The sequence below is a fragment of the Phocoena phocoena genome, chromosome 11, assembly GCF_963924675.1.
Source record: "Phocoena phocoena chromosome 11, mPhoPho1.1, whole genome shotgun sequence".
NCBI lineage: Eukaryota > Metazoa > Chordata > Mammalia > Artiodactyla > Phocoenidae > Phocoena > Phocoena phocoena.
The window spans coordinates 99,734,581-99,759,694 of record NC_089229.1 but is presented as its reverse complement, the minus strand read 5'-3'; the positions used below and the strand labels follow the sequence as shown (position 1 = coordinate 99,759,694).

At 59.5% G+C, this 25,114-nt stretch overlaps 2 protein-coding genes across 2 annotated transcripts in view; one reads left to right on the top strand and one right to left on the bottom strand.

Annotated features, from left to right (window-relative positions):
- The first annotated feature begins 601 nt into the window (after window positions 1-601).
- On the top strand, window positions 602-1,541 carry NINJ2 (ninjurin 2). Its single transcript, XM_065887901.1, has 2 exons — window positions 602-833; window positions 1,375-1,541. The coding sequence occupies exons 1-2, from the start codon at window positions 680-682 to the stop codon at window positions 1,539-1,541; spliced, it is 321 nt and encodes a 106-aa protein (XP_065743973.1). The 5' UTR covers window positions 602-679.
- Window positions 1,542-5,325: 3,784 nt separating this feature from the next.
- B4GALNT3 (beta-1,4-N-acetyl-galactosaminyltransferase 3) overlaps window positions 5,326-25,114 on the bottom strand; it is a 91,521-nt gene continuing 71,732 nt past the window's right edge. The window contains exons 4-20 of the mRNA XM_065887700.1: window positions 19,001-19,096; window positions 18,523-18,613; window positions 18,053-18,153; window positions 17,533-17,600; window positions 16,403-16,481; window positions 16,232-16,298; window positions 14,576-14,719; window positions 13,465-13,574; window positions 12,650-12,750; window positions 12,372-12,433; window positions 11,054-11,849; window positions 9,406-9,725; window positions 8,563-8,716; window positions 8,273-8,345; window positions 7,759-7,912; window positions 7,100-7,226; window positions 5,326-5,434 (exon numbers count right to left, since the gene is read on the bottom strand). Coding sequence (XP_065743772.1) covers window positions 5,326-5,434; window positions 7,100-7,226; window positions 7,759-7,912; window positions 8,273-8,345; window positions 8,563-8,716; window positions 9,406-9,725; window positions 11,054-11,849; window positions 12,372-12,433; window positions 12,650-12,750; window positions 13,465-13,574; window positions 14,576-14,719; window positions 16,232-16,298; window positions 16,403-16,481; window positions 17,533-17,600; window positions 18,053-18,153; window positions 18,523-18,613; window positions 19,001-19,096 — 2,652 coding nt within the window. The remainder of the gene's footprint in view (window positions 5,435-7,099; window positions 7,227-7,758; window positions 7,913-8,272; window positions 8,346-8,562; window positions 8,717-9,405; window positions 9,726-11,053; window positions 11,850-12,371; window positions 12,434-12,649; window positions 12,751-13,464; window positions 13,575-14,575; window positions 14,720-16,231; window positions 16,299-16,402; window positions 16,482-17,532; window positions 17,601-18,052; window positions 18,154-18,522; window positions 18,614-19,000; window positions 19,097-25,114) is intronic.

The following is a 25,114-nucleotide window of genomic DNA, read 5'->3' as shown; positions in this document are numbered from 1 at the left end:
GTAATACAAAAACAAACGAAGAGCCTTTGGCCAGTATGTTTTGCTGTGTGCGTGCGTGTGGACACACAGACGTGTACCCGAGCAGGGCTGCGGCTCCAGAGCTCCCCACGAGGGCCGGGTGGGACCCACAGGCAGCTCCTGTTCCATTTGTGAAGCTCTGCACCCCACCTCGGGGCCGCATGGTTCTGGAAGAAGAGGTGCCTTTTCCTTCTCCAGCCAGGCCTCAGAGCCGAGACGCTTTCCTCTTGTAGGAAAAGAGCCGCCCAAGGCCAGGCCTGGCCCAGGTAAGATGGCGAATAAAATGAGGACTGCTCGTTTACAAGCAGCCCAGGCTCCTCCCTTTCGATGTTGAAGGTGTGAGGCAGAGCGACCCTCCATGAAATAGAAATTACAACACAGCATCATTTCCAAGCTCAAACGCACATAAGGGTTTTCTAGCCCACCTCTTGATTCTTTCAGACCACAGCACCGAGAAGGGGGTTACCTGCCCTCGTTTCCCACCTGGTGAGGGGAGACGTTTAAAACTCCACTCCTCTTCCCAGCCTCTCAACCACTTTCCTTCCGGAGCCTCCCAGGTAAGCCTGTGTTTTGTCCCCTACAGCCTGGGAACGCCAGCCCCAGGAGGAGCCCACCCATCAACCTGAACCACTATGCCACCAAGAAGAGCGTGGCAGAGAGCATGCTGGACGTGGCCCTCTTTGTGTCTAACGCCACGCAGCTGAAAGCAGTGCTGGAGCAGGGGCCGTCCTCTCATCACTACACCACCCTCGTCACCCTCATCAGCATGTCTCTGCTGCTGCAGGTGGTCATTGGAATCCTCCTCATGGTCATTGGTGAGGAGCCCAGGCCTAGAGTTGGCCTCGGGGTGGGGGGGTGCCCCCCCCCGGTGGGAAGAAAAGCCCAAGTACCTCCCTGTCACACCCTGCATTTGCACAGGCCACCTTCTCAGCCATAAGCTGCTGTTAGACCTGTGCACCTTCAAATGCCCAAGTAACAACCACACAGTGCAGGCAGGCACCCTGTCCCACCTCCTGGTATCCCATCTAGTGGCCACTCCATAATACCTGCTGAATGACTTGCTCACTAACTCATAGCAGCGTTCCTTTGAGCCTCTTGTGCGAGCGTGCATCCCTACTCTTAGAAGACCCAGTACAATTTTGCAAATCCTGGCTCTATTAGTACCACGTGGAGAGCCCACACTGGTCAGTTGGGGAGAAAGCATCTCAGCACAATGGCTGCCACCTCCCTTGATCTCTGAGGTACCAGACTTTCTCTGGACTCTAGCAGCTGTGGTGGGGGAAGCTCCAGGCTGTGGCCACCGCCCCCCCCCCGCCCCCCCGCAGACACTTACCTGCCACTCCCCCTTCTCCACAGCTCGACTGAACCTCAACGAGGTAGAAAAGCAGTGGCGACTAAACCAGCTCAACAATGCAGCCACTGCCTTGGTCTTCATCACCGTCGTCATCAACGTCTTCATCACGGCCTTCGGGGCACATAAGACTGGGTTCCTGGCTGCCAGGACCTCAAGGACCCCTCTCTGAACACAGCCTAGAAGGCAGGTGAGGGAGGATGGGAGGTCCCCAGGTGGCGCTTCTCACCTCTGGGGGTTTGGGCTGGGAGAGAGAGAGCCTTGCCAAGCAAAAGGGGAAGAATATAGACCTGGGGCAGGGACGGGCTCTTGGAGAAGAGCTTGGCTTGGGACTCCCCAAGGTCCCCTTGTGCTCTCTCTTCTTAGGCTGGGCTTCTCTCCAGCCTGGGCTGGGTGGAGGCTGTGGTTAGTGGGGGGGAAGAGGGAGATGTGGGTTTTCTCTTTGGCACTGTCCAGCAGCCCATACAGCTCCAATCGTGGTCCACGGGCCAGCAGCGTCAACAAAACCACTGGGAACTGGCCGGCAGTGCAGAGCCTCAGGCCCCGCTTCAGATTCAGCTCTGAACCCGTACCTGCGTCCTGAGAAGCCTGCCAGGGCAATCATGGGACACTTAAGCCTGAGGCACTGGTCTGACCTGCCCTCCTCACCATCTCTCTGCTTCCCTACAGGTTCTGGGCCGGCCACTGCTTCCTGCTCTCTCCCTCGCTGATCTGCCAGGCTGATGGGCACAGGCCACAGCCCCTGGGAGAGCTCCTGGAAGGGCAACGTAGATACCCTTGCTTCCTACCCTCGGCCCTGGAACAAAGATGGGCCCTTTTACCAGCTTAAGTGAACTCATCTCGGCCTGGTGTCCTGAGCTCGGACTGGGATACCACCCACCTTCCTCCTGGCAGCATCTCCTGTACCTCAGGCATGCATACCGAAGGCTGGGCCTGCCCAGCTTAAGGACTTTGGTTCTGACCCCACCCCATTCCTCCGCTCTGCTCCAGGCCTGTTTTCCCTTTCTGTGGGATGGAATGCTTTCTCTTTATAAAGGTTTCTGCAAATCCACTGTGAGTCAGTTTTTACGTCTTCAGCTGGGGAGGCTCAAGCACTCGGGCTGCTCTCTCCGTGTCCTAGAAACGGCTCAAAGGAGCAAGCCCTAGCTCGGAGGGAGAAGAGGCTTTTAAGTCATTCCCTCTCCTCTGGCCCTCCTGCTGAGTCAAATTTCCCGGCCGAGTGCCTTGGGCTAATTACCATCTTGCTGCATCAGTCATTTCTGGATTGGTGCGTGTACGCATGGTGCTTTTTGAGAACCTATAGGCTGCCCCAGCTTTCATAGCAGCATCTTCTCTTGGGCATGAGTTAGACCAAATATGACTAGGACAGTACCTTTGTACCTGTAAAGCAGCAACAGGGCACCCCAGCTCAAACAGAAAGGACTTTTAGATTGTCTGCTCTTTTATTTTTATTTATTTTAACATTTTATTTATTTGGCCGCGTCGGGTCTTAGTTGCGGCACGCAGGATCTTCATTGTGGCGCGCGGGCTGCTCTCTAGTTGTGGCACGCGGGCTCCGGAGCCCGTGGGCTCACTAGTTGCAGCACGTGGGCTTAGTTGCCCCGTGGCATGTGGGATCTTAGTTCCCCGACCAGGGATCGAACCCGCGTCCCCTGCGTTGCAAGGTGGATTCTTAACCACTGGACCACCCAGGAAGTCCCTATCTGCTCTTTTAGAATAAGCCACACCTCAGTTTCTCTCCACTGTTTACCCAGCCATCCTGTGTCCACCATCCTTTCTCAACTGAAACCACCAACCTCCGTGAATCTAGTGCTCAGAAAATGCTCCTGACAGGAACCAGGTACGCCCCTTCAAGTAAACCACAGCCCAGGGAGGGCTGACCCCACCCCCCAGGCGGTGACGGGTGGAGGGTCCCTGGTACATCCATCAGAGGCTTGACAGCTGCAGGACAGTGACGTGAACCCTGGGCCCACCCCTCTCCCACCCTGATGGGCAAGAGGAAAACACAAGAGCGTTTTGTTTTCTGAGAAGATGCTGTATTCAATGCTTTCCCTCCCCCCCACCCTACACATTTCCCTACAGAGCAGGGGCCATGCCAGGCCCTCTCCATTAAGGCAGGCGGTGTGGAGGTAACAAACATCAAACACAAGGCACTGGCTGGGGCAGAGGGGGTGATGGATCAGGCAGGGGAGGCTGGGCGGGCTCCTGTCGTCAGGAGGGGTGAAGCGGGAGGGCTGTCTGGGTAGATTCGGACCTTGCACGGCGATGCCCAGGGATACGAGCAGCCCCAGAAAGAAACCTGGCACCGCAGCCAGCCAACTGCAGCTCTCGCCTACTCCCTACAGCCCTTTTCCCAAGGCACTGGAGCCTGAGCAGGGACCATAAAAAGCCACGGCCTGAGGGCAGATATGGCCTTGGTAAACCACAGTCTATGAATTGAAAAGTCTGTGTCCTTCCTGATTTCTTAAGAGGGAGGCAGGGATTCTCTTCAACCTCCAGAAGGTTCTCGAGGGGCTCCATTCTCCCATACGCCAAGTTCATGCTCTTGGTGAATGCAGGGCCCACCAAGCAGACCCAAGTAGACTTGGACTCCGCCACAGCACAGAGCCTGGGCCCAGCTGACTGGCCCCCTGGGCCCCCATGCCCTTCCTCACAGACGCTGGGCTTCGAGATGCAGTGTCCGACGCACCGCTGGTGAATCAGAGTAGCGGCAGAGGCAGCAGTAGTAGAAAAATCCCCAGCCATGAAGGCGTCCGGGATCATTAGTGCAAGATAAGTCTGTGATCGTAGGTGACAGAGAGGGTGCCCCAGACTACGGAGGTCAAGGGCTGTGTTCCCTGAAACAGCTTCACTTTTCATCCTCCGGCCCTGCTCCCTTCCACGTGAGGAAGTAGCTCAGAGCGATCCCCTCACCTCCCCAGACCTTCCCCCCGGGTCCCTGTTCCCTAGTTCCGGGTGTCTTCCTCCTCGTCTTCCCCACCGGGCCGGCCTGGGGCCCTCTCTGCAGGAGGGGGCTGGGCTGTGAGGACTCAAGCTGCCCACTCCCCTTCTCATCCCTTCCCGCTGGATCCCACCCCTCCTCTCGTCCTCTCCCGGCTCTGATTCACATGGTCCCCAAGGCCCAGCTCACAGGCCGCTGGGACAGAAAGGGGCTTCTCGTCCCTGCCTTCCCCACCTTGCCCATGATACACGGCCTATTCACCCAACACCAGGGGGCCAGGAGCCCCCTGCCCATCGGTTCCCTGGCTCCCAACCCCCCGTGGCACCGGGAAGAGGATGCCAGTCTGGAGTTAGTGCCACCTGGAGGGTAAGGTTAATGCCCTAATTGGTGGCCAGCTGTTGGGTGGCCACCTGGAAGAGATATGCGTGTCCTGGAGCCACACGCCTGCGGGAGAGCTGAGAACGACTCCACGTGAGGCCAGCTCCCCGGTTACCAATCAGCTGTTGGTCAAGGACCGAGCGACGCACCTGTGGGTCTGAGGTATGCGGGGGCCCCCCTAAATGCACAACTCTGCCCCCTCACAGTCAATGCTGGATCTGGACAGGTACAGTTTTGGTTTTCTGTTAAAAAAATAAAAACCCCAATAAAATACGTCCAGTAGGAGAGCTTCCCAGTCCACGGCCACTGCCCCCTGAGGGGCCCAGGGTGGACGCTGGAAGGCACCTCCCGGTCAGGGTGGTGTCACCCAGGTAGGGCTTTCCTTCCTCAACCCGGTTCCGCTGCCCGTCCCAGGAGCTGTCCCGTCTCTTTCCCATCTTCTGGCCCCGGAGGCCCAGAGGTGGGGAGAGGCCTTGGCCTCCTGCCATGGAGGATGGCTGCCGGCGCAGGGGGTGTCGGCTCGGAGGCCCCTCGGGCCCAGCGCGGCCCCTGCTCCCCTCCGGCAGCAAGCGGGCACTGGCCAGGCCACCGTGGTGCAAGGGCCGGGAGCGGTGGGTCCAGCGGGCCACCCCCGGGGTTACGGCGTCTGCATCTGACGGCGGTTCCACATGCCTCGCTTGGAATGGAAGTGATGGAAGAAATTCCGGAGGGAGAGACGCTCCACTTCCAGGCCTGCTTGGAGGATCCTGGGTGGGAAGGGGCGGGGTGAGCAACAGGTGCACAGAGGCGGGGGTGGGGAGGGGGCCCCCCGAGGAGCCTGCCTTCCACGTCTCCGCCAGGCCCTGTCCCTGTCACCCTCTGGCTACTCCCCACGGGGCAGGGGAGCGGGTGGGGCAAGCAAAGAGAGCCAAAGGGCCTGGGCTGGAAGCCCAGCTCCGGACCTATGAGGCACGGCATCTTTCAGAGCCTCTCCCTCTAGAAAGGATAACGATGGGCTGGGTACGGCGAGGGTGAGGCGAGGACCAGTGATGATGATGGGGGCAGGGGTCGGAGGTGGAGGGTGGAGGCCACAGAGCAGACCTCACCCATCCCTCCCCGCCCCCCTTTCCATATGCATGGCCTGTTGGGAGGCCTGAGCTTCCAGCAGGTGGAAATAACTGGAATTTGGAGCCGTTTCTCTCTCCTCGGGCTTCAGAGGAGGCAGGGAGGTCCAGAACTGGTCGAGGTCTGCCTCTTCGCAGCGGTGGGGGTAACACCAGCCTAGGCTTCTGTCCACCTTGGGGTCTGACTGACAGAGCTTTACGGGAGCTGCGTTATCTAATACAAGCTCCCTCACCCTCCCTCCTTTGCACCTTAAATTCCCTTAGTTTTGTCACCTTCCCTCCTGCCTGCTCTCTAGGGAAAAAACAAACAGACCAGGTTGTTAAGCCTCCAACAGTCATAGCTGTGAGATATGGGGCAAGTTGTTAACTTCTCCCCAAGACTCAGTTTTCTCATCTGGAGAACTGAGACAATCACACCTACCTCACAGAGGAATAAAGGAGGTGATGGATGTAAATCACCTGCCAAGTACAGGCGCCCAGTGATTGGTGGATGAGGAAGTGCCCTGTCTCTCAGGAAGAAGAGTGTATCTTCCCTGTCAAGGTCCCCTCTCCCCCGGAGCCCCTGACCTTGCCTGTCCACCTCCTCTGGGCACTGTTCCAGCAATTACACCCTTTCTCTCTCGGATTTTCCCCCTCTCCCTCCTTTGCCCCCACCCCTCAAGCTCAAATCTCAAGGGATCATCTGCCTCCCCTTCCCTTCTCTTGGCAATAAATTCTTGAAGGAGGAATCTCAGACTAAGCCTCCACTTCCTTACCACCCACATGCTCTGAAATCCCCTCACCCTGGGGTCCCACCAGCCTGCTCTCTGCTGCAACCCTTCTTCCCACCGCTCCCTGCCGCCGGCTGGTCCTGCCTCTCCTTTACATACCACAGACCCTGTCCTCCTCCCCCAAACTCCCTTCTACCGGGTCCCAGGGACCCAGAACCTCCTGGATACCTGTTGCCCTTTAATGGTCCACACTGGCTCTTTTCCCGACCCTCTGCTGGGTCTCTTATCCACCGCCACAAGCTCAGCCTCCTCCCCAGCCGTGTTTTCCCGAGTGGGCAGGTGGGAGCCTTGCAGAGAACAGTACCACTCACATCCACACAGCTCGGAGCCTGTGCTCTTCCCCCCGACAGTCTGCCAGGCACCCACCACACCCGCCCTGTGACACAGGCAGAGGCAGTATCCCCTCCAATAGATCCCGTCTCGGCGAGGGAAGGAATCTGACCCCCAAGAGGCGGTGCTGGGCCTGGGGGGCATCTAGCCCTGCCCCCACCCAGGGCCCCTCCCCCAGGTCTCTCAGGTGCCCTCGCTCCCCACTCACCTGTCCAACAGCTCCCAGTCCTCTCCACCCCAGCGGTCTCGGAACTCCTTGGTGTTCATGCCCCCGATCCTGTCCAGGTCTGACTTGTAGATGCCGAGCAGCCCAAATCCATTCACCTCCCAGTAGCCTGTGGACAGACAAGCCCCAGATGAGCTGAACCAGGGCCAGGAGGACAGAGAAGGCTGAGGCTGAAAACTCTCATCTGCACGAGCGCCTTGCCTATTTGCCGGGGGGGAGGCCCCCGGAGCTAGGGTTCCGGGTCCAGGGAAGGCAGCAGTCCTACCAGGGAGGGACCAAGGGCCGGTGACAGCCCTACAGGAGGCTCTGACGGCAGCAGCCCCCGAGGGCACAGCCTTGCGCCGCTCCCTCTCCGGGTGGGGAATCTTCCTCCCATCTTTGTATCCTCACACAGCGCGCCGTCTGGCACATAGTAAGTGCTTAATAAAGGTCTGATGAACAAAAGAAGGGGAAGATGAGGCGGGAAATGCTCAGCCCTGGGGACACTTCTCTGCGGTCTGGCCAGCGGGGGGCGGGCAGAGGAGCGGAAGGGGAGGGTGGGGGAGGGGTGCTGCCATTGTAGACACGAATATTTCCAGCTCTGGGTTAAGAAGCAAGACAGAGAGGCCTTTCCTACCCTCCCCAGCCCAGGACAGGCTCACCCTCAGGCCACTGGGGAGTGGCGCCGCAGTGCAGCCTCATGACCATGGGGGCGAAGGCCATCTTGCCCTCCACACAGTGCTTCCGGATGGTGTCGATGATTCCGGCTGGGAAGTGGATGTGGAGGTCACAGAGGAAGATGATGCTGTGCGGGTCCTGGGGACAGAGGTGGGAGGGTCAGCAGCCCCTACAGACCACGGCGAGGAGGCCAGGCCACTCTCTAGGGCAATCCTCAGGCTCTTTCCCATTTCAATGACTGACAAACTTGCGTGAAACAAATTGTTGGATGGGTTTCCAGGGTACTGGGCATCAGGGCGCAGTTCTCACCATCAGAGAGGGAATCCCAACTCCTCCCCGACCTTGCACGGACTCCGAGGACCCCGCATGAACGCTCCCGCCCTGGTACCGGCCCTGCGGCGCAGCAGGGGACCCTGTGTCCTCGTCCCTTCCTCCCCGAGGAGCCGGCCGTCCGTGCGTCTCTTCAGCAGCCTTGGTCACGTTTCTCAGGCAGCTTACCTTCACCAGGTCCACGCCAGCCTGAAGCCCAGCTGAGCGTTCGAAGTTCCCACTTAGCTTCATGTACTGGTAGCTGCAGGGAGAGCAGAGAGGGGCTGAGCCTCAGAACCCGGCTGTGGCAGTCCCAGGTGGAAGCTGGCAGGCAGAGAAGAGGTGGTGCGTGCACCTGGGATGCGCCCACGGGCAGGCGGGTGCGGCCTCCGGGAAAAGCTAGAGGCTGGGAATCAGGGAAGCTGGCGGGGCTTCAGGAAGAAGTGGCTCAGGCTGTGCCCTGCCGAGAACACCCTCACCTCCGCAGCCTGGACCTTCGCAGGGCCATCTCGACATCCATGTCCTCGCTGCTGTAGTCGGTGATGATGATGTTGAAGTGCGGGTCACCGGTGACAGCGAACAGGGTCTCCATGTCTCTGATGAACTGCTGCACCCAGCGCGCCTGGTTCTTTACTGCCCGGTGGGGCGGGCGGGGTGGGCGGGGAGAGAGAAGCAGAGGTAACGCAAAGGAGGGCACCTCCGCTCCCGGCTCCTGCGTGCTCAGGAGTCCCATCAGACTTTTGCTGAGGGTAATGTGGCTGCAGGAAAGGTCAGCAGAGCAGCGGGGGACGGAGGGTAGAGGGAGAGCTCACCGTTACGGGGGCCTCTACACCCCCCCCCCCGCAGAGCCTCCCAGGGAGGGCTCTGCGGGGAGGGCTGGGGCTTGTCATCAGCTCATCATGACTACCCTCCTGGGCTCTCACACTCAAACCCTCTAGCTGTCCATCTGACGGTCATCCCTCACGTTCTGTCTGACCCCACGGCTACACTCCTTGACAGGCTCCCCTCTTGCTATAAAAACCAGCCAGTCTGCCCTCCCTGTCACACTGCCCCAGGCCAGCAGCCCCGGCTGATTTTCACGTCCAACCCTGAATGCTGGGTCAGTAAGAAGAGCCGCTGGCCTATGAGTCGGCGTCCTTCCCAGCTGCAGCCCTGACTGCCCACGTGACCTCACACTAGTTACTTTTCTCCTGTGAGCCCGTTCCCCAAAGTGGCCTCTCCCACAAGTTCTTGTGGAATCACATCGGGGAACAGAGACCGGGTGCTCGTGATCACGTGAGGCCCCTGCTCCGCGGACAGCGCCCAGGGGACAGGAGGCTCACCCGGCACAACGAAGTGGACCACGGCGTGGTGGTTCCAGGAGAAGCCCTGGGGCCAGCACAGCTTGGGCTCCGGGGCCCGGGCACTCAGGACACGTCTCTGGCGGTCGTGTGGGCTCCACACCAGGCCTTGCAGGTTCCGGGCCTCGGCCTCTTCCCCACCAGCGGCATCGACGCCCTGCCTGCCACGCGTGGACACGAACTCCGAGAGCCGCACCAGGTGCTGGCCTCGTTCCAGCAGCTCAAGCTCCAGCAGGTAGCGGCCCCCACGGAGATGGTCCTGACGCTTCTCCACGTTCACGATGCGCCGCAGCTGGTACTTCCTGGCGGAAAGGGTGCGGGGCTTGGGTCACTCTCCCCGCATGTGGGAGCAGGGCCAGTCGTCAGGAGACCTTGGTCTTCGCCCAGCTTCGCTGTTGGTTAACATGCTTGCACGATGCTTACCTGCTCCAGTGAGCACTGCTGCCATCTTTTAAAATGCACCTATTGGGGCCTCCCTGGTGGCGCAACTGGTTGAGAGTCCGCCTGCCGATGCAGGGGACATGGGTTCGTGCCCCGGTCCGGGAAGATCCCACATGCCGCGAAGCGGCTAGGCCCGTGAGCCATGGCCGCTGAGCCTGCGCGTCCGGAGCCTGTGCTCCGCAACGGGAGAGGCCACAACAGTGAGAGGCCCGCGTACCACAAAAACAAAACAAAACAAAAATGCACCTATTGGGCTTCCCTGGTGGCACAGTGGTTGAGAATCCGCCTGCCAATGCAGGGGACACGGGTTCAAGCCCTGGTCCGGGAAGATCCCACGTGCCATGGAGCAACTAAGCCCGTGCGCCACAACTACTGAGCCCGTGAGCCACAGCTACTGAAGCCCATGTGCCTAGAGCCTGTGCTCCGCAACAAGAGAAGCCACCGCAATGAGAAGCCCACGCACCAGAATGAAGAGTAGCCCCCGCTCGCGGCAACCAGAGAAAGCCTGCGCAGCAACAAAGACCCAACACAGCCAAAAATAAAATTAATTAATTAATTAAAAAAAAAATAAAAGCGATAAAAATGTTCTGGACTCATGTAGCGGTGGTGGCTGCATAATATCCTGGACACACTTGAGCGCCACTGAGCCGCAGCCCCAGAACGGGGGACCGAATGGCAGGCGCCTTTTTGTTTTTTTTTTTGCGGAGCGCAGGCTCCGGACGCGCAGGCTCAGCGGCCATGGCTCACGGGCCCAGCCGCTCCGCAGCATGTGGGATCTTCCCGGACCGGGGCACGAACCCGCGTCCCCTGCATCGGCAGGCGGACTCTCAACCACTGTGCCACCAGGGAAGCCCGGTATGTGCCTTTAATCTCAACTAGAAAAATGTTGGTGAGTTGAACGAATGAATGAAAGAACAGAGCACTCATGCATACCTTCTGCCCCCGCCCTTCCAGCCCACATCTGGGTCTCAAGGTGTCTTTTTAGCCCCAGTTTTGCCTGTCCCACCTCTTTACCAGCTCCCTCCCTGAGAGCCTTCCCAGTGTTCAGCCTGTGTCCTGGGCCAGGCCCCAGGGATCTCAGACCTTGCCTGATGGTGGGACCGAGACCTCTCAGGCACTCATCTTCCCAGGCGCCTGCGGCCAGGCCCCCTCCCCACCCCGCCCAGCCCACGAGAGCCCTTTACCTTACCCCCGGCTGCGCTGGTTAAGCTTCTTCAAGAAGACCCGCGTGACCTCGAGCGCCTCCTGCTCGGGAAGCAGCACGTTGCCGGACGTGTTACAGCTCAGGTCAATCCAGTCGGTCCGCAGGGCTTGGAAGTCGAGGTTGCCGGCACTGAAGGTCTGGTCCCAGTTCACCACCGGGTCGAACATGGACAGGTATTCCAACACCTCCCTCACCTCCTCCTCCTCTTCTTCCCCCTCGTCCTCTCCCTCCGCTCGTCCTTCCTGGCCAGCAGCTGCTGCCAACACCTCCTCCGCCTCCTTAGGCCAAGCCCTCCTGGGGTCCGGAGGCTCCATCCTGTCACCCCTTCTCTGCTTTGCAATGTATGACTCAACTTGATTCAGCCACTGGGACTGCCCCAGCGTCTTCCCGGGGCTGCCACCCGCGGGTCTGGGCCTCTTCACTGGAGGCGGGTGCCCTGCTGGATGTCCCGGGGGCCACTTGTCAGGATGCCGTGGAGCCTGGTGGGGCTCGGGGTTGGGCTTCCTGGCCTTCTTCTCTGCTGGCTGGGCCGGGATGGCGCTGGTCCTCGCTGGGAAGGGGGCCGTGGAGTCCTGCATGGGAGAGGGCACCACCAGGCCCTCCTGGGGCCGAACCAGAAGCCTCCGCAGGCTTCGGAGGCGGCGGTTGGTGGCGTCCCGCCCGGGGGCCGTTGGGGGCCGTTGCTTCCCCCCTGGTGTCCTGGCGTTCTGGCCGTCAGGGGCAGGGGTGTCCTCTGCCGCTTCTCCGTACTGGGATTCTTCTAGAAGGCCTTCCTCGGAACCTGCTGTCAACAACAACCATCCCTCGCGTGGGGTTTCAACCTCTCCCCAACAAGATCCACGAGACGGCTGAGGACCAGAGGGTGAGCCAGCGGGGGTCCCTGGCGGGGCCTGCACTGGGCCCGGGGTGAGTTACTCAACCTCAGCTAAAGCCAGGGTCTCCCTCTTCCATAGGGTTGTTGTCAAGAGTGAGTGACACGAAGGACAGAAAGCACCAGCCGGGGCCTGGCACATGCAGGGACCCAGCAGATAGCCCCACTTAGTCCCCAGCACTGCAAGGAGAGAGGCCACAGGAAGACGGTGCTTCTGCACAGCAGGGCTTCCCTAATGATGGGCCGGGGGAGCGAGGCCCTCGGACAGTTCAGGTAGCGTCCCCCATGGCCCTTCGTCCTCTACATGCGCCTTGGAAAGGAAGAGGGGGGAGAAGGGCTCCTCCCCCCACCCTTGGGGCTGGGGAGAAGGGCTGTGGGGTTTGCATTCTAAACTCCTGTGGCGGGAGGGGCGGCTCGGCTGTCACTCTGTACCTGGCTGCTCCGGCCCCTGCTTCGGAGGCTGGTCAATCTTGATGTAGTCCTGAAAGTTGAGCCTGCAGGAGTGAGGGAGGCTGGCATGGGCACCCTGCAGGCCATGGCGGGGGCGGGAGGGGCGGCCTGAGGTCACGCCCGGCCAGGGGTGCAGGGGGGGAGGCTGCGTGTGTGCTTGTGTGAAGCGCCCAGGAAGCGCCAAGGCTCCTTGGTGGAGGGTCTCTGTGGCCCTTCTGGTCCAGGCAGCCCTCCCGGCTCCTGCCCCATCAGTGTCTCACCTGTCCTGGTAGTAGGAGTTTTCCTGGTAGAAGCACTTATTATGGGTCTCCATGTGGCTCAGGCGGGTGTAGTCGTTGGGGTAAACGAAGGACAGGTGAACCTGGAGGCGGAGAGCAGGGCTGCTGTGGACACAGCATCTGGTTTCCACCCCACCCCTGACGTGCCCTCCCCTGGGCTCTAGACTGAACGTGCCCGAGTCAAGCTCCCCGTGTGCACATCCCAGTCTCCTGCCCTGGCTCGTTCTCCACAGCTGCAGCCGAGGCCACCCCTCCACCCGGCCCCTCCTGCGGCCTTCCCTCTCCTGCCACCTCCCACAGTCCCGAGACAACCCCTGTTACTCCCTGCACTGTCTTTTGCCCCCTTTCAACATAGCTCGAGGCCTCGGCCACCAAAAGCCTTCTCAGCCCTGCCCCACGGCTGCCCCCAGCCTCTCCCGCCGTCACCTCTGGACCCAGGGGCGCAGCAGGATCCTGCCCCTGGGGCTTCCGTGCGGGCTAGGGGTTCTCTAAAGCGGAGCTCCACCTCACCAGCACCTTGTCTATAAGTTTAATAAATACCGCCACCCTCGGGGCGGAGGGTGGGAGGCCTCAGCCAGCCCTCCCCGCACGGCTCCGGGCTCCGCAGGGCAGCCCATCCGGGCCCCGCAGGGCAGCCCATCCGGGCCGGGCACAGCGAAATGCCGGTTCTCTGGGCCCCAGGAGGCATCCCACCCCCTGGCGTGTGGAGTGGGGAGGAGGGGCCAGCCTCTGCAGTCCCGGCAACGGGTAGCGAGCCCCCTCCCACGCCTGTCCCTGCCGCCTGGCCCGAGACTTACAAACCGGAGTCCCTGGTAGCGCTGCAGACGAAGCCCGTCCACCAGGTAGCTGGGCTTGTAGGGACAGTCGGGCAGGACGCGGCGGAGCTGGGACCTGGGGATCAGTGGCACTGGGACAGAAGGAGGAGGAGTGAGGTTGAGTGAGGGAGCCTGAAACAGGCTGGCTCACAGCCACAAAGCCTCCAGGCTGCGGGGCGAGGGCTGGATCTGCGGCCCCCAGCCCACACATTTCCGTATTCACTAGTGGCAGCATCCAGCCCGGCAGCTGAGGCCACCAAGCGGAGGCTGCCACCACTCTTGGGTGGGGGTGGCTTCCAGGGGCAGCTGGAGGCAGAGCGCTCGCACGCGGTGCCTGATTCGAGGTACAGGACAGTTCTGGGATCGCTGTGCAGGGCCAGTCCCAAAACAGGTTCAGGAACTCCCAGTGAGGCCGAGAAGCCTCCCCCTAGTGCAGTGCCAGTAACTGAATTCCCTTCCGGTTGTCATGGCGGGGACAGGGCTGGAAGGGGACACTTTGTCGTCTTTTTTTTTTTTTTTTTTTTTTTTTTTGCGGTACGTGGGCCTCTCACCGCCGTGGCCTCTCCCACCGCGGAGCACAGGCTCCGGACGCGCAGGCTCAGCGGCCATGGCCCACGGGCCCAGCCGCTCCGCAGAACGTGGGATCCTCCCGGACCGGGGCACGAACCCCCGTCCCCTGCATTGGCAGGCGGACTCCCAACCACCGCGCCACCAGGGAAGCCCTGTCGTCTTTTAAAATGTAAACACTCTGGACAGCTTACGACTCCTACACCTTAGTGGGGACGTACTTCTCTCACTGGACAGCAAGAGCTAGAATCCAGTAAGAAACCGATATACGTGATTGCAGAGGGCACACCTGGGTTCTGGCTCTATTTCTTGTCCTTTAATATTTGCTCTGTAATGCTTTGTACAATTGCAAAGCTGTACATCTATATTTTTGTACCTTTCTGTATGCATGTTATATTTCATACAAGTAAAAGAAAAGAGTCTCTGATTTGGGGATATTGCGGTAGCACAGAGGCCTCCTCCTCGACATCCGTGGACCTGGCAGCGTGTCCCCCGGCCAGAGGTCAAGTCCGCAGTGAGTTCGTACCTCGATAGAGGGTGTCCCGAGGGTCGGGCCGCAGCATGTCGGCCAGGGGCTGCTCATCACTGGGAAGAGGGTCTGGGGAGCCTGCATGGCTGGCTGCTGTCTGCGGGATGTGGCCCACCTCATCCATCCTCAGGACTGTCTCATCTGGGCCCAGGGAGGAAAGAACAGAGGGCAGCTGTGACTCCAAGAGAAAGTCAGCCCAGAAGCCAGTCCCCTGGCTCCTGGAGGGGCCAGGAAGGGGCCGACTGAAGGCTTCCGTATCCCCAGGCTGGTACAGTATGTGATGCGCTCAATCCCGCTTGCCCCCAACCCTGCCTCCACAACCTGTGGTCTCCCCTGGACCCCCTCCACCAGCCCCAGGGCCAGCACACACCACAGTTTTGTGTGAGTTGGAAAAAGCCACCTCTTCCTCAAAATGTGTTACCTGCTATCTGCTGGAAATTCATCATTAGAAGTCTGTTTATTTAACAAACACAGGAAGGGCACTTACTAAATAATAAGCCAGGCGCTGATCCAAGCATCTTACAAATATCAACGCATTTAATCCTCAGAGCTGCTGTGGCTTATGTACTATTATCATCATTCCCACTTTACAGACAAGGAACTTGGGCAAAGGGAAGCAAAGTCACGTGCCTGAGATCACACAAAAGCTGAGTGAACCCAGGCCTGTGTCTCAGCCTCTCCAGCAGACAAGCCCAGGCCCAGCAAGGAGGGAGCCCCTAGGCTTTCAGCACCCACCCCTCACCTCCCTCTGGGGGTCTGGTGTTCAAGACTACTTGTCCCCTATCTGACCAGCCCCGGGGGCTGGCTGCTTGTCTCTGCTCTCTGCTTCCTGAGATCATCTGCCGTGGCCCCAGATAAGAGCTCGGTTACCTCTGGCCCATCTCACTGGCTTCTTACATGAATTGGCCTCGGGCTTCCTTTTTCTTGGTTCACACTCAATCTATGGATTCCAATCTCCCTTCCTCTTCTGGCACCAACTGGCCCTTCTGCCCTGACCTCCTGCTTCGGTCACCGGCAGCCTCCCCCGACCCCTCTCGCCCCTTCCTCACTGCCGCCCTCTCCTGTGAACCAGACCTTCCGTTCCGCTCTCCCTCCTGCCCTCCGTGCAAACGCTCTTCCCACCGTCTCCCGGTCTCCTCCAGACCCACCTTCCCTTCCTCGCCAGGGCTTCTGCTCTGCCAGCTCCTCCTATACCTGGGCCCACACGGCCCACCTGCCGGTGGTGACTTCTCAGTGGGGCCTCCAGGCAGGGGTAAATCATAAGCAACAACAAGTATACTCGGGGAGTCCACTGACTGCAGCCTGAGAGAGGTGAGAACGCTTCCACTCCTCTGGCCACAGCCGTGCGAGAACCATGGCGGCTCATCTGCAATAGGGACTGGCCTCCCTCAGAGGCTTTTCATCTGGAGTGAGCGTCCTGGTCTCTGGACCCCCTTGAAATCATACAGACAACACCGTGTGGAGGGCTCGGAGAGGTTCCAGAAGGCGCTCGCAGGTCACCGGCCCCCCGGGAGCTAAGGACCTCTGACGATAGCACCCCTTCAGGCTCTGCTCCTTGGTTCGGACCCTCCACAGCTCGTTCCAAGCAGCCCTCCCAGCCCCGCCAAGCCAGCCCCACCTCGGCCCGTCCCCAGGCTGGGGCAGGACACTCACTTGTGAAGAGGGACAGGGAAGCGGAGTCAATGATGCTGAACTTGGCGCCGGGGTCATTCCGTCGCCACTGGGAGAGGAGAGAGGGTGGACGCGGCAGGTTGGAGGTGGCTGATTTGGAACAGGGCAGAGGGGCGGCCAGGCACAGAGGCAGAGGAGACCTCGGGGGCTCACCGCGACTTCCACGTGGTCGGTGCCCTGGTCGTTCTGCTTGTGTAGCACCTCGAAGTAGTACCTGCGGGCGGCTGACAGGCTGGCGGGAGAGGGCAGGGAACAGGGGGCTGTCTCCCAGGCCCCCACGCCGCCTGAGCCCCCTCCCAGCGCCACACACGCCCCGTCCCTCCCTCCCTGCTCCTGGTCCCAGGGACCTGCTGGTGAGCAGCTGGGTCAGAACCCCCATCACCGCTTACTGACAGGGCGGCCTCAGTCTTCCCTCCCATGAGATGGGATAACAACAGCGCTAACCTCCCAGGATACTCAGCTCTCTGTTAACCCTCAGAGAGCTGTTCCTATGTGGAGGCACCGTGCTAAGTGCTTTATACACATGAACTCACGTAATCCCTGTTTGCAGGTAAGAACCCTGAGGCGCAGAAAATTTGGGGAATTTGCCCAAAGTCCCCAGGTAATAAGGGGCGCGGCTGGGGTTTGGACCCAGGCAGCCTGGCTTTAGAGCCCTCATCCTCGGCTGCTGTGCAGAGTCACACGGGAAGTGGTGACCTCGGGGGCTGGCACGGCCAGTGCTCTGTGCAAGCTGTACTGTCTCGCTACCATCAACACCAGCACCGGCACCTTCAAGCCAACACGTGTTCTCGCCAGTGTGTGCGGGCCACCAGGTGGCGCTCTGGAGCTGGGATGGTTCCCATCCCAGCCACTCCAGGCCTTCCCTCCAGCCTGCCCAGGGGCCCCCACCATTCGGAACTTTCTGCAGCTCAGAAAGAGCAGCGGTGGTCCAGCTGTGGACCCTGCAGGGATGGAGAAATCGGGCAAGCAAGGGCAGGAAGAAAGGAGACCCATTCTGTTTTCCAGTCCTGAGTGCGTCTGAACAGCTGTGTGACCCTCATTAAGTCACAGCTCTCTCTGGGCCTCAGTTCCTCATCTTTAAAGTGAGGAAGGATGGGCCAGGTGGTCTCTAATCAAAGACTTGGTTTACCTGAATGCACGTGGCCCTGGCTCGCTGAACCTCTGTGATGGGGCGGCGGGGGGGGAAGTGCCCCCCGGGCCCAGGCCCCGGCCCTGAGCTGGCCTCTCGGCACCTGACGGAGGCTGGGGTTTCTGCCATTCCTGTCACCACACTCCCTACTCACCTCACTGGCCTGGACATTTGACTCCGAAATTTCCCGAACTCTCCAGGGGCAGTCCACTCTTTTCCAGTCTGGAGGTGTGGGGAGCAAGGGAAGAGAAGGGCGGACACAAAGGCAAACTATGGAGGGTGGGAAGTGGCGAGTGAGGGGACACAGGCAGAAGGAGAGAGGAGGCGAGTGGGAGGAGGGAGGAGGGGAGATGGGGAGGGTGGGAAGGGACACGGGACCACTCGGGCAGTAACTCCCCTTCCCCGCACGCCCCTCCCCCAGCAGCCGGCGCCCACCGCGTGAACCCTCGGCATCAGGACCAGAGCGCCCAGGATGGGTGTGGCCCAGTCCTGAGTCTTCCCGGGGTCTGCTCCCGGCCACACCCAGTCCATCCCTCTGTCAGATGGGAGGCGGCGGGGGAGAATGCTGCTTTTCATGCCTCTCCCCTGGCTGTCACACCAGACTGTCCTGATGGAGACAGGTGACCTGGCTCCCGGGGGCAGTGGGAGGGCCCATGGGGCCGTGGGGACCCTACCTTGCCGACGCTGGCCAGCAGCTGCAGGCCTGAGACCTGGTCGTCATGGCTCAGCCAGAATTCTGCGTTGTCGTCGGCAGCGATGGCAAACTGGATCTCCCCTGGGCATGAGGGCAGTTTCCAGGTGAGAGCAGGACGGGCCTCCACATAGCGGGTTCTCATGTCTCAGGCTAAGTCCTCTTTGGGGGCTTGCTGCTGGGCTCCCCTCTTTGTAAAGTGCGGGTCTCTACACCCTGGGAGACCCCGTGGAGATGGAGACTTGCAGGGAGGGACCAGCTAGTTCCAGACCCTTCAAGTCAGGGCGTGAAGTGGCCGCCTGGGGGCCTGCGTGAGGCCTCACCACGGCCAAACTCCCCCCCTCCCCTGAGGGTGGGCTAACAGGGTCCAGCTGACCCAGGGCAGGCGATGTGCTCCGGGCACCCTGAGAACTCGGGCAGGAAGGGGAACAGCGGGACCGGGGCTGGCCTCACCGTCGCTGAAGGGGTGCAGGTAGCCAAAGATGCGGAGGCCGTAGTTGGTCCACTTGGGGGACACGGCCAGCTTCCTCAGGGTTGTGCGGATCTGTGCCGGGAAACCAGAGGGGGTCACTACCCGGAAGAGGGAAGAGGGAAGTGAAGAGGCGGGTCTGCTCAGGGCTGGCGGGAGGACGAGGAGGGCGGGAGGCAGGCGGACCCGCCTCCCGCTCCCACTTGCTTCTTTATCCAGGTGACCTGCAACAGTGCACAGCCCCACAACTGCATGTGGCGGCCTCCTGGGTAAACTATATTGCCGAGGAAATCCCTGGGAAGGGAACAAGGGAGACACTGTGGGCGTTAGAAGGGGGTCCACAGGATAAAGGAAAAGAAACGAACCAGAACAAAAGCAAGGAAAGGTGAGGAAGACAGAAGCGGGGTGCAGGCGTGAGCGCCAGGAGCGGGGCAGGAGGGCAGCGGGGGAGGAGGCACTCACGTGTGGGTACAGGGGGAAGTGGAGGTCCCTCCGCAGCTGCTGCATGGAGCTGCCGCACCAGTCTTCAAACACGTGCAGGTTGACGCGGCCCCGGAACTGCACGGGGCAGGGACAGGGTGTGAGCGTGAGATGGGGCCGGCCTGCAGCCCCGGCCCAAGCGCTCCTCACTGTTGAAGGTCATGGTCCACGCCAGTCCCGCTCCCATCCTCAGCACCCACGGCTGCCTGGGGAACCTCATCCCCGTGGCCTGGCCCTGAGGCCTGGGGCTGTTTTTCTGTCCTTGCACGTGTCCACACGCCCACATGCATGTACACGCACATATACACACTTCCGGCTCTTTCCATGCAGGAAGTGGGCTGGTCTGCATCCCCCAGGCAGGGGGAGTAACAGCCAGGACAGAATGGCAGGAGGGAGGTGCCAGGCTGGGGCTTCAGCCGGACCCGCTCTCCCTCCCCTACTGCCTCGTAAGAGGACACCCGCACAGCTGTCTGGGTGAAACCTCATCCACCCGTGGTCTTCGTGCTACTGGCTGCCCTTGTGGGGAAGCAGCTGGCAAAGCTGCAGGAGGTCTGGGGGCCCCATCGGCAGAAGGGCTCTGACGGCTCTCCTGGGAGCTCAGAGCCTCAGCTGCCCAGGCCTCTGCTGGGATGCCCACCAGGTGCCTGGGCCTTCGGGGCAAACCTGGGAAGGTAGGAGCAAGGAGGTACCTGCCTCCCCTTCTCGGCTGTGGGGCTGGTGGGCACGGGACTGAGCTTGGAGGCCTGGAGCACAGGGCCCCCCTTGGAGGGGAAGGGAGGGCAAGGGCAGCAGACTGGACCCTGAGTGGGTGGAAGGGTGGGGAGTCGGAGAGGGGAGGGGAGGGCAAGGGCAGCAGACTGGACCCTGAGTGGGTGGAAGGGTGGGGAGTCGGAGAGGGGAGGGGGGTGGGGACAAGGTCCCAAATTATCCTGACAAAGGGCTTCAGATCACCCCATCTCAGCCCTTCCCCACTCCCCACACCCTCCCCAGCTTAATCACCAGGTTGTGGGAAGTGGGCCCCAATCAGGCCACACAAACAGGCCCTGCCCTTCCCGCCGTCATCCGAGCCACCCTTAAGGAAGACAGAGGAGAAAGGGACACCCAGACTGGAAGCCCAGATAGAAGGGCTTCAGCAAGAGATCCGCAGGGAGGGATGACGGGGGAGAGAAGGGGCCAGGGAGGGCCCACTGACAGGACTGTCCCCTCCCCATGCGAAGAGCCCGTCACCCCGTCCCCTCAGCAACTTGGTTCTTCCCGGGACCGGGACCGCGGGTAGCAGCCGTCGCTCCCCAGAATATGAGTGGGGGGCTGGGACGGGTGGGAGAGAGAATGTGGGCTGGGTAGGTGGGGGTCGGGCTAGGGCTTCTTGGAACGAAAGAATGGGGACATTGTGCTACTTCTGGGGAAATTCCTAAGTCCCTTTTACAAGACTCAGTTGTCTCCCCCATGCCCCTCCCGGGAGACTCGCCCCCAGAAGTCTGCTGTGCTCAGCCAGGAGGCCAGAAGCTACAAGGGCTTGGGCAGGGAAAGGAGGAAGGAGCTGGGCTAGCCCCCCACCTGCCCCTCAGGGCCCTGCTTAGGTAGCGGCAGAGGAAACCCAAGCAGGGGGAGGACTGTCCACATCCCCGGGGGCTAGGCCCTGACTCAGCACAGAGCCAGCCCCCCAGCCATGCTCCAACTGCCCTCAGGCTGTAGGAGGGGATGGACACCATCCCCGAGGGACCAGTGGGCACCTTCTTCCTCCCCAGGCCCTGACTGGTGACCCCCACCACCACCCCAGGGCCCGTGTCCCTCCAAGCTTTGGAGACTTTGTGTCGGGCAGGGACATGGGACTCTGGCTTGTCGGCACTGCCCTCTGCCCCCTCTCTCCACTGTCCAGCAGAGCTAAGGCCCAGGGAAGAGTACTGGTTACTCCCACGCCCAGAACACGCCCACGGCCAAAGACGGATTGGAAACTTCTGCCTACAAGCAGTGGAGAAAATACCTGTTGAACCCTCTCATTTTATTTTTTATTTCTTTCTATTTTTTGGCCACGCCACACAGCATGCGGGATCTTAGCTCCCCGACCAGGGATCGAACCTGCGCCCCCTGCAGTGGAAGCACAGAGTCCCAACCACGGGACCACCAGGGAAGTCCCCTGAACCCTCTCATTTTAGAGGTGAGAATATTGAGGCCCAGAGAGGTAAACTGAGCCCCTCAGGACACACAGCAATGAACCCTGTGGAAGTGGGAGGGCTTCTGGGGGTGCGGATGCAGCCTGGTGGGTGCTCACCCACCACGTCCACTGCCTTCCACCCACCACAGGGTCCCTGCCAGGCCTCGCTGGGCTCACAGAGCCTCCCGACCGGATGGAGGCATCTCCCACCACTGACTCCTCACGCTGCCTGTAGAACTGTCTTTCTAAAGACAGATCTGATCACGCCACTCTGCCACTTCACACCTCCGAGGGTTTCCAGAGGCTTCTGGACAAAACCTCACCCTGCCTTCCCAGCCTCACCTCACCACACTCCCGGCCATACCTACACCCAGCGCGCACGTCTCTGTGCCTTTGCAAATGCTGCTTCCGGCTTGGAAGGCCCTTTCCTTTCTTCCCCACCCGGCAAACTCCAGCTCACCCTTCAAGGTTCTTTTCAAATCTCTCTCCCTAGGCTTCTGCAACTTCCCCAGGCAGAGTTCCAGCTCCCTCCTGTGGGTTCCCTGCACATCTTAATGATCTGAGTGAACACATGCTTGGAGAAGCTAAGTCTGGAACCATATGTTCCTTCATTTATCCTATAAGCATCAAGTGTCTGCTTTGTACCAGTGATGACACAAAGATGAAAAGGGTTCCTCAGAGGAGAGAGACATGCAGACAAACGAGCCACCTGTGCCAGGGCTACTGCAGAGGCTGAGATGCAGAGGGTACGAAGGCGAGGCGGCGAGGTCCACCTCCAGGAGGGGTGAGCAGCCCAGCACGGGTGTGAGCACAGACCATGCTGCTGCTTGGCCAGCCCGAGACCAGCACACCTGGCTGGACCACGGGACTTCCACCCAGCAGGACAGTGAGGTCACCAGTTCCTACACACCGGACTCCCGTTCAGAGTTTCTAGCACCCGAGCTACTATTTTTTCTTTTTTAATAAATTTATTTATTTTTGGCTGTGTTGGGTCTTCATTGCTGCGCGCGGGCTTTCTCTAGTTGCGGTGAGCGGGGGCTGCTCATTGCGGTAGCTTCTCTTGTTGCGGAGCACGGGCTCTAGGCGCCGCAGGCTTCAGTAGTTGTGGCACGTGGGCTCAGTAGTTGTGGCTCGCAGGCCCTAGAGCGCAGGCTCAGTAGTTGTGGCGCACGGGCTTAGTTGCTCCGCGGCACGGGGGATCTTCCCGGATCAGGGCTTGAACCCGTGTCCCCTGCACTGGCAGGCGGATTCTCAACCACTGCATCACCAGGGAAGCCCACCCGAGCCACTCGATTCCTGTTCACACCTGCCCCTTGAGGGAGGTCCCACTGGGAATCCAGGGGGGTCCCAGCTCCAAGAGGATAAGAGGTGGCTCTAGATTTGGAAGACAGGGCCCGAGGCCCGTCTGGTGAAATTCTGATGGAGGGAATTATCCCCATTGGAACAGATGGTTTGTAATTGAACTGTGGTGTCACTTGTGTCTCCCCACGGTGACAACGTGTATGATGGTGGTGGTTCAGGGCCCTGAATAAAGGGCAGCCTGATCCGCTCGGAAACCCGTACAGAAACGTTCACGGCAGCTTTATTCCCAAGAGCCGAAAGAAGAAACAACCCAAATACGCATCTAACGAGGATAATAAAATGTGGTCCATCCACACAGTGGAAGATTATTCAGCAAAAAAATGAACACAGTTCTGATATACACGCTGCCACATGGATGGGCCTCGAAAACTTAATGCCACGTGAGAGAAGCCAGACACAAAAGGCCACACAGAGCGTACGATTCCCTTTATATGAAGTGTCCGGACCAGGCAGGTCTAGAGAGACGGTAGATCAGTGCTTGCTGGGGGCTGGGGGCCGGGGGGTAGTGAAGGGGTGATGGCCAACAGGGGAGCGGGTTCCTTAGTGGTGAGGAAGATGTTCTAAATTGAAAGTGATGGATGCACGACTCTATGAATATACTAAAAGCTACTGAATTGTACCCGTGAAATGGGTGAATTATATGGTATATGAACTATATCTCAATGAAACTGTTTGAGAAAAAAGCGGGGGGAGCCTGAGAAGGGGAATCAAGGTGCCAGCCCTCCTCTCAGGAGAGAGACGCCACCTCACCAAGCCCGCAGGACGTCACCCATGGACTCTGACTTGCTTTGATCTGATTCTGCGTTCACCAAATTTCCTTCTTATAATTATTCTGGTTTTCTGGGGGTAGCGGCCTGAGCAGCAGTGTCTGGTCAGTGGACCGTATACTGACTGCTAAGTGAATAAACTGGCACCGAGGTTTGTTAATTGGTGGAGTTTGCTAGTCAGTGTCTTATGATCTGGGCCGACAGGGACAAGTCTTTGAGAGCGGTTACCCCATGAAGCCCAGCCCACCAGCCGTCCACTCCCGGTCTCACAGGGAGTGGACTAAGCCTGCTGCACTTGAGAGCAACTGCTGGCCTCGGAGACGCTGAGCTGCCGGCCAAGGGCTGGGGCGGGGAGACGGTCAAGGGAGAGACCACGGTCAGCCTTCCCGTGTTCTGTCCGTGCTCACCGGCAGGGCAGGGCTGCAGGAGCTACGCCACCTTGGGGGAGTGACTGAGTCAACCCCTCTGGAGCCATCGCCAGGAAAGGGGCAATAACAGTGCAGCTAGCAGATGTTCAATAAATGACATGTGTCCTTCACCTGAGCACTTCCTGCTGAAACCATATGTCAAAAGGCAGGAGACAGGTAAGGAGAGGGGAACCGAGGTCCCCACGACGGGCTGGAGGAGAGGGCACCACTGCAGCTGGCAGACGGCATGTGCTAGTTATTTAAACATTCAGGGCCTAATTATCCTTGCCGGTAAGATAAGGAGACTGGATCAGCGATTCCCTGAAGATCCATGAAGACTGTAATGAGGATTTTATAAGCCGCTTTTTGTTTTCTTTTGGCCACGCCGCGTGGCTTGTGGAACCTTAGTTCCCCGACCAGGGATTGCACCCCGGCCCTCGGCAGTGAGGGCCCACTGGACCGCCAGGGAATTCCCTATAAGCCACTTTTAATAATAAAAGGACAAAGTCAGTGGAAATCAGGCATTTACCACCAAAAGGCTAAACACACTTACTAAAAGATCAACTATTTCTTTAAAAAGTCAATCCTATTTTAATCACTATTTACTATTTGTCACTGCTGTCATGGAGATATATACGTATATATCTCCATCCTTGATTGGACAAAAAAGGTAAGAAAACTAATGATTAATAAATGCAGATTATTATGTAGTTATAATCTTTCAAAATCATTGGTTCATTAAGAAAAATGATCCAGGGACTTCCCTGGCGGTCCAGTGGTTAGGACTCCGCGTTTCCACTGCAGGGGGCACGGGTTTGATTCCTGGGGAACTAAGATCCTGAGAGGCGAGGCCAAAATAAATAAGTAAATAATCCAGCTGGCCTCAAAGGACAGAAGGCTGGATCGCTGGACCAATGGTTTTCACAATGCCATTTCCAGGTGGGGCGGGGCAGGGCCTAATTACCTGATGATATCACCTGGTACAGGTGTGCCGGTGTTGTAATCCATCCTCTCTCAGGGTTTAAACAGAGGCAATTTCACAGTGTAGATAACCCACCATCATATTTTGTATGACACCGCATCCTTCACGCCCGCCCCACGGCAAATGGGTGGACTGGAAATAAAATCACCCAGGTGGAAGAGGTCAACCTGTGACAGGTGTGGACGAGATGACGGGCTGGCTGACAGCACCCAGCCAAGAAAGGCTTGGACAAGTTGCACGATACAAAACCTAAATTTAAAACGTTCACCCCCAAAGCACCACGCTGCTCTGGAGTCTCTGCACAAGCTTTTACTCAAGGTGCTCTTGCGTATGTGATTAACCCCGAGCCTCTGCTCCTTCACTGAAAGAAAAATAATCTGTCAAACCCTATGTAACCAAAGGTACGATGACGCTTTCATTCAC

What these genes read in the sequence shown, in the direction of transcription:
- NINJ2 (XM_065887901.1), top strand. Translation starts at nt 680, where the DNA reads ATGCTGGACGTGGCCCTCTTTGTGTCTAACGCCACGCAGCTGAAAGCA. An exon ending in AATCCTCCTCATGGTCATTG is followed by an intron (nt 834 to 1,374) that starts GTGAGGAGCCCA and finishes CCTTCTCCACAG; the next exon opens with CTCGACTGAACCTCAACGAG.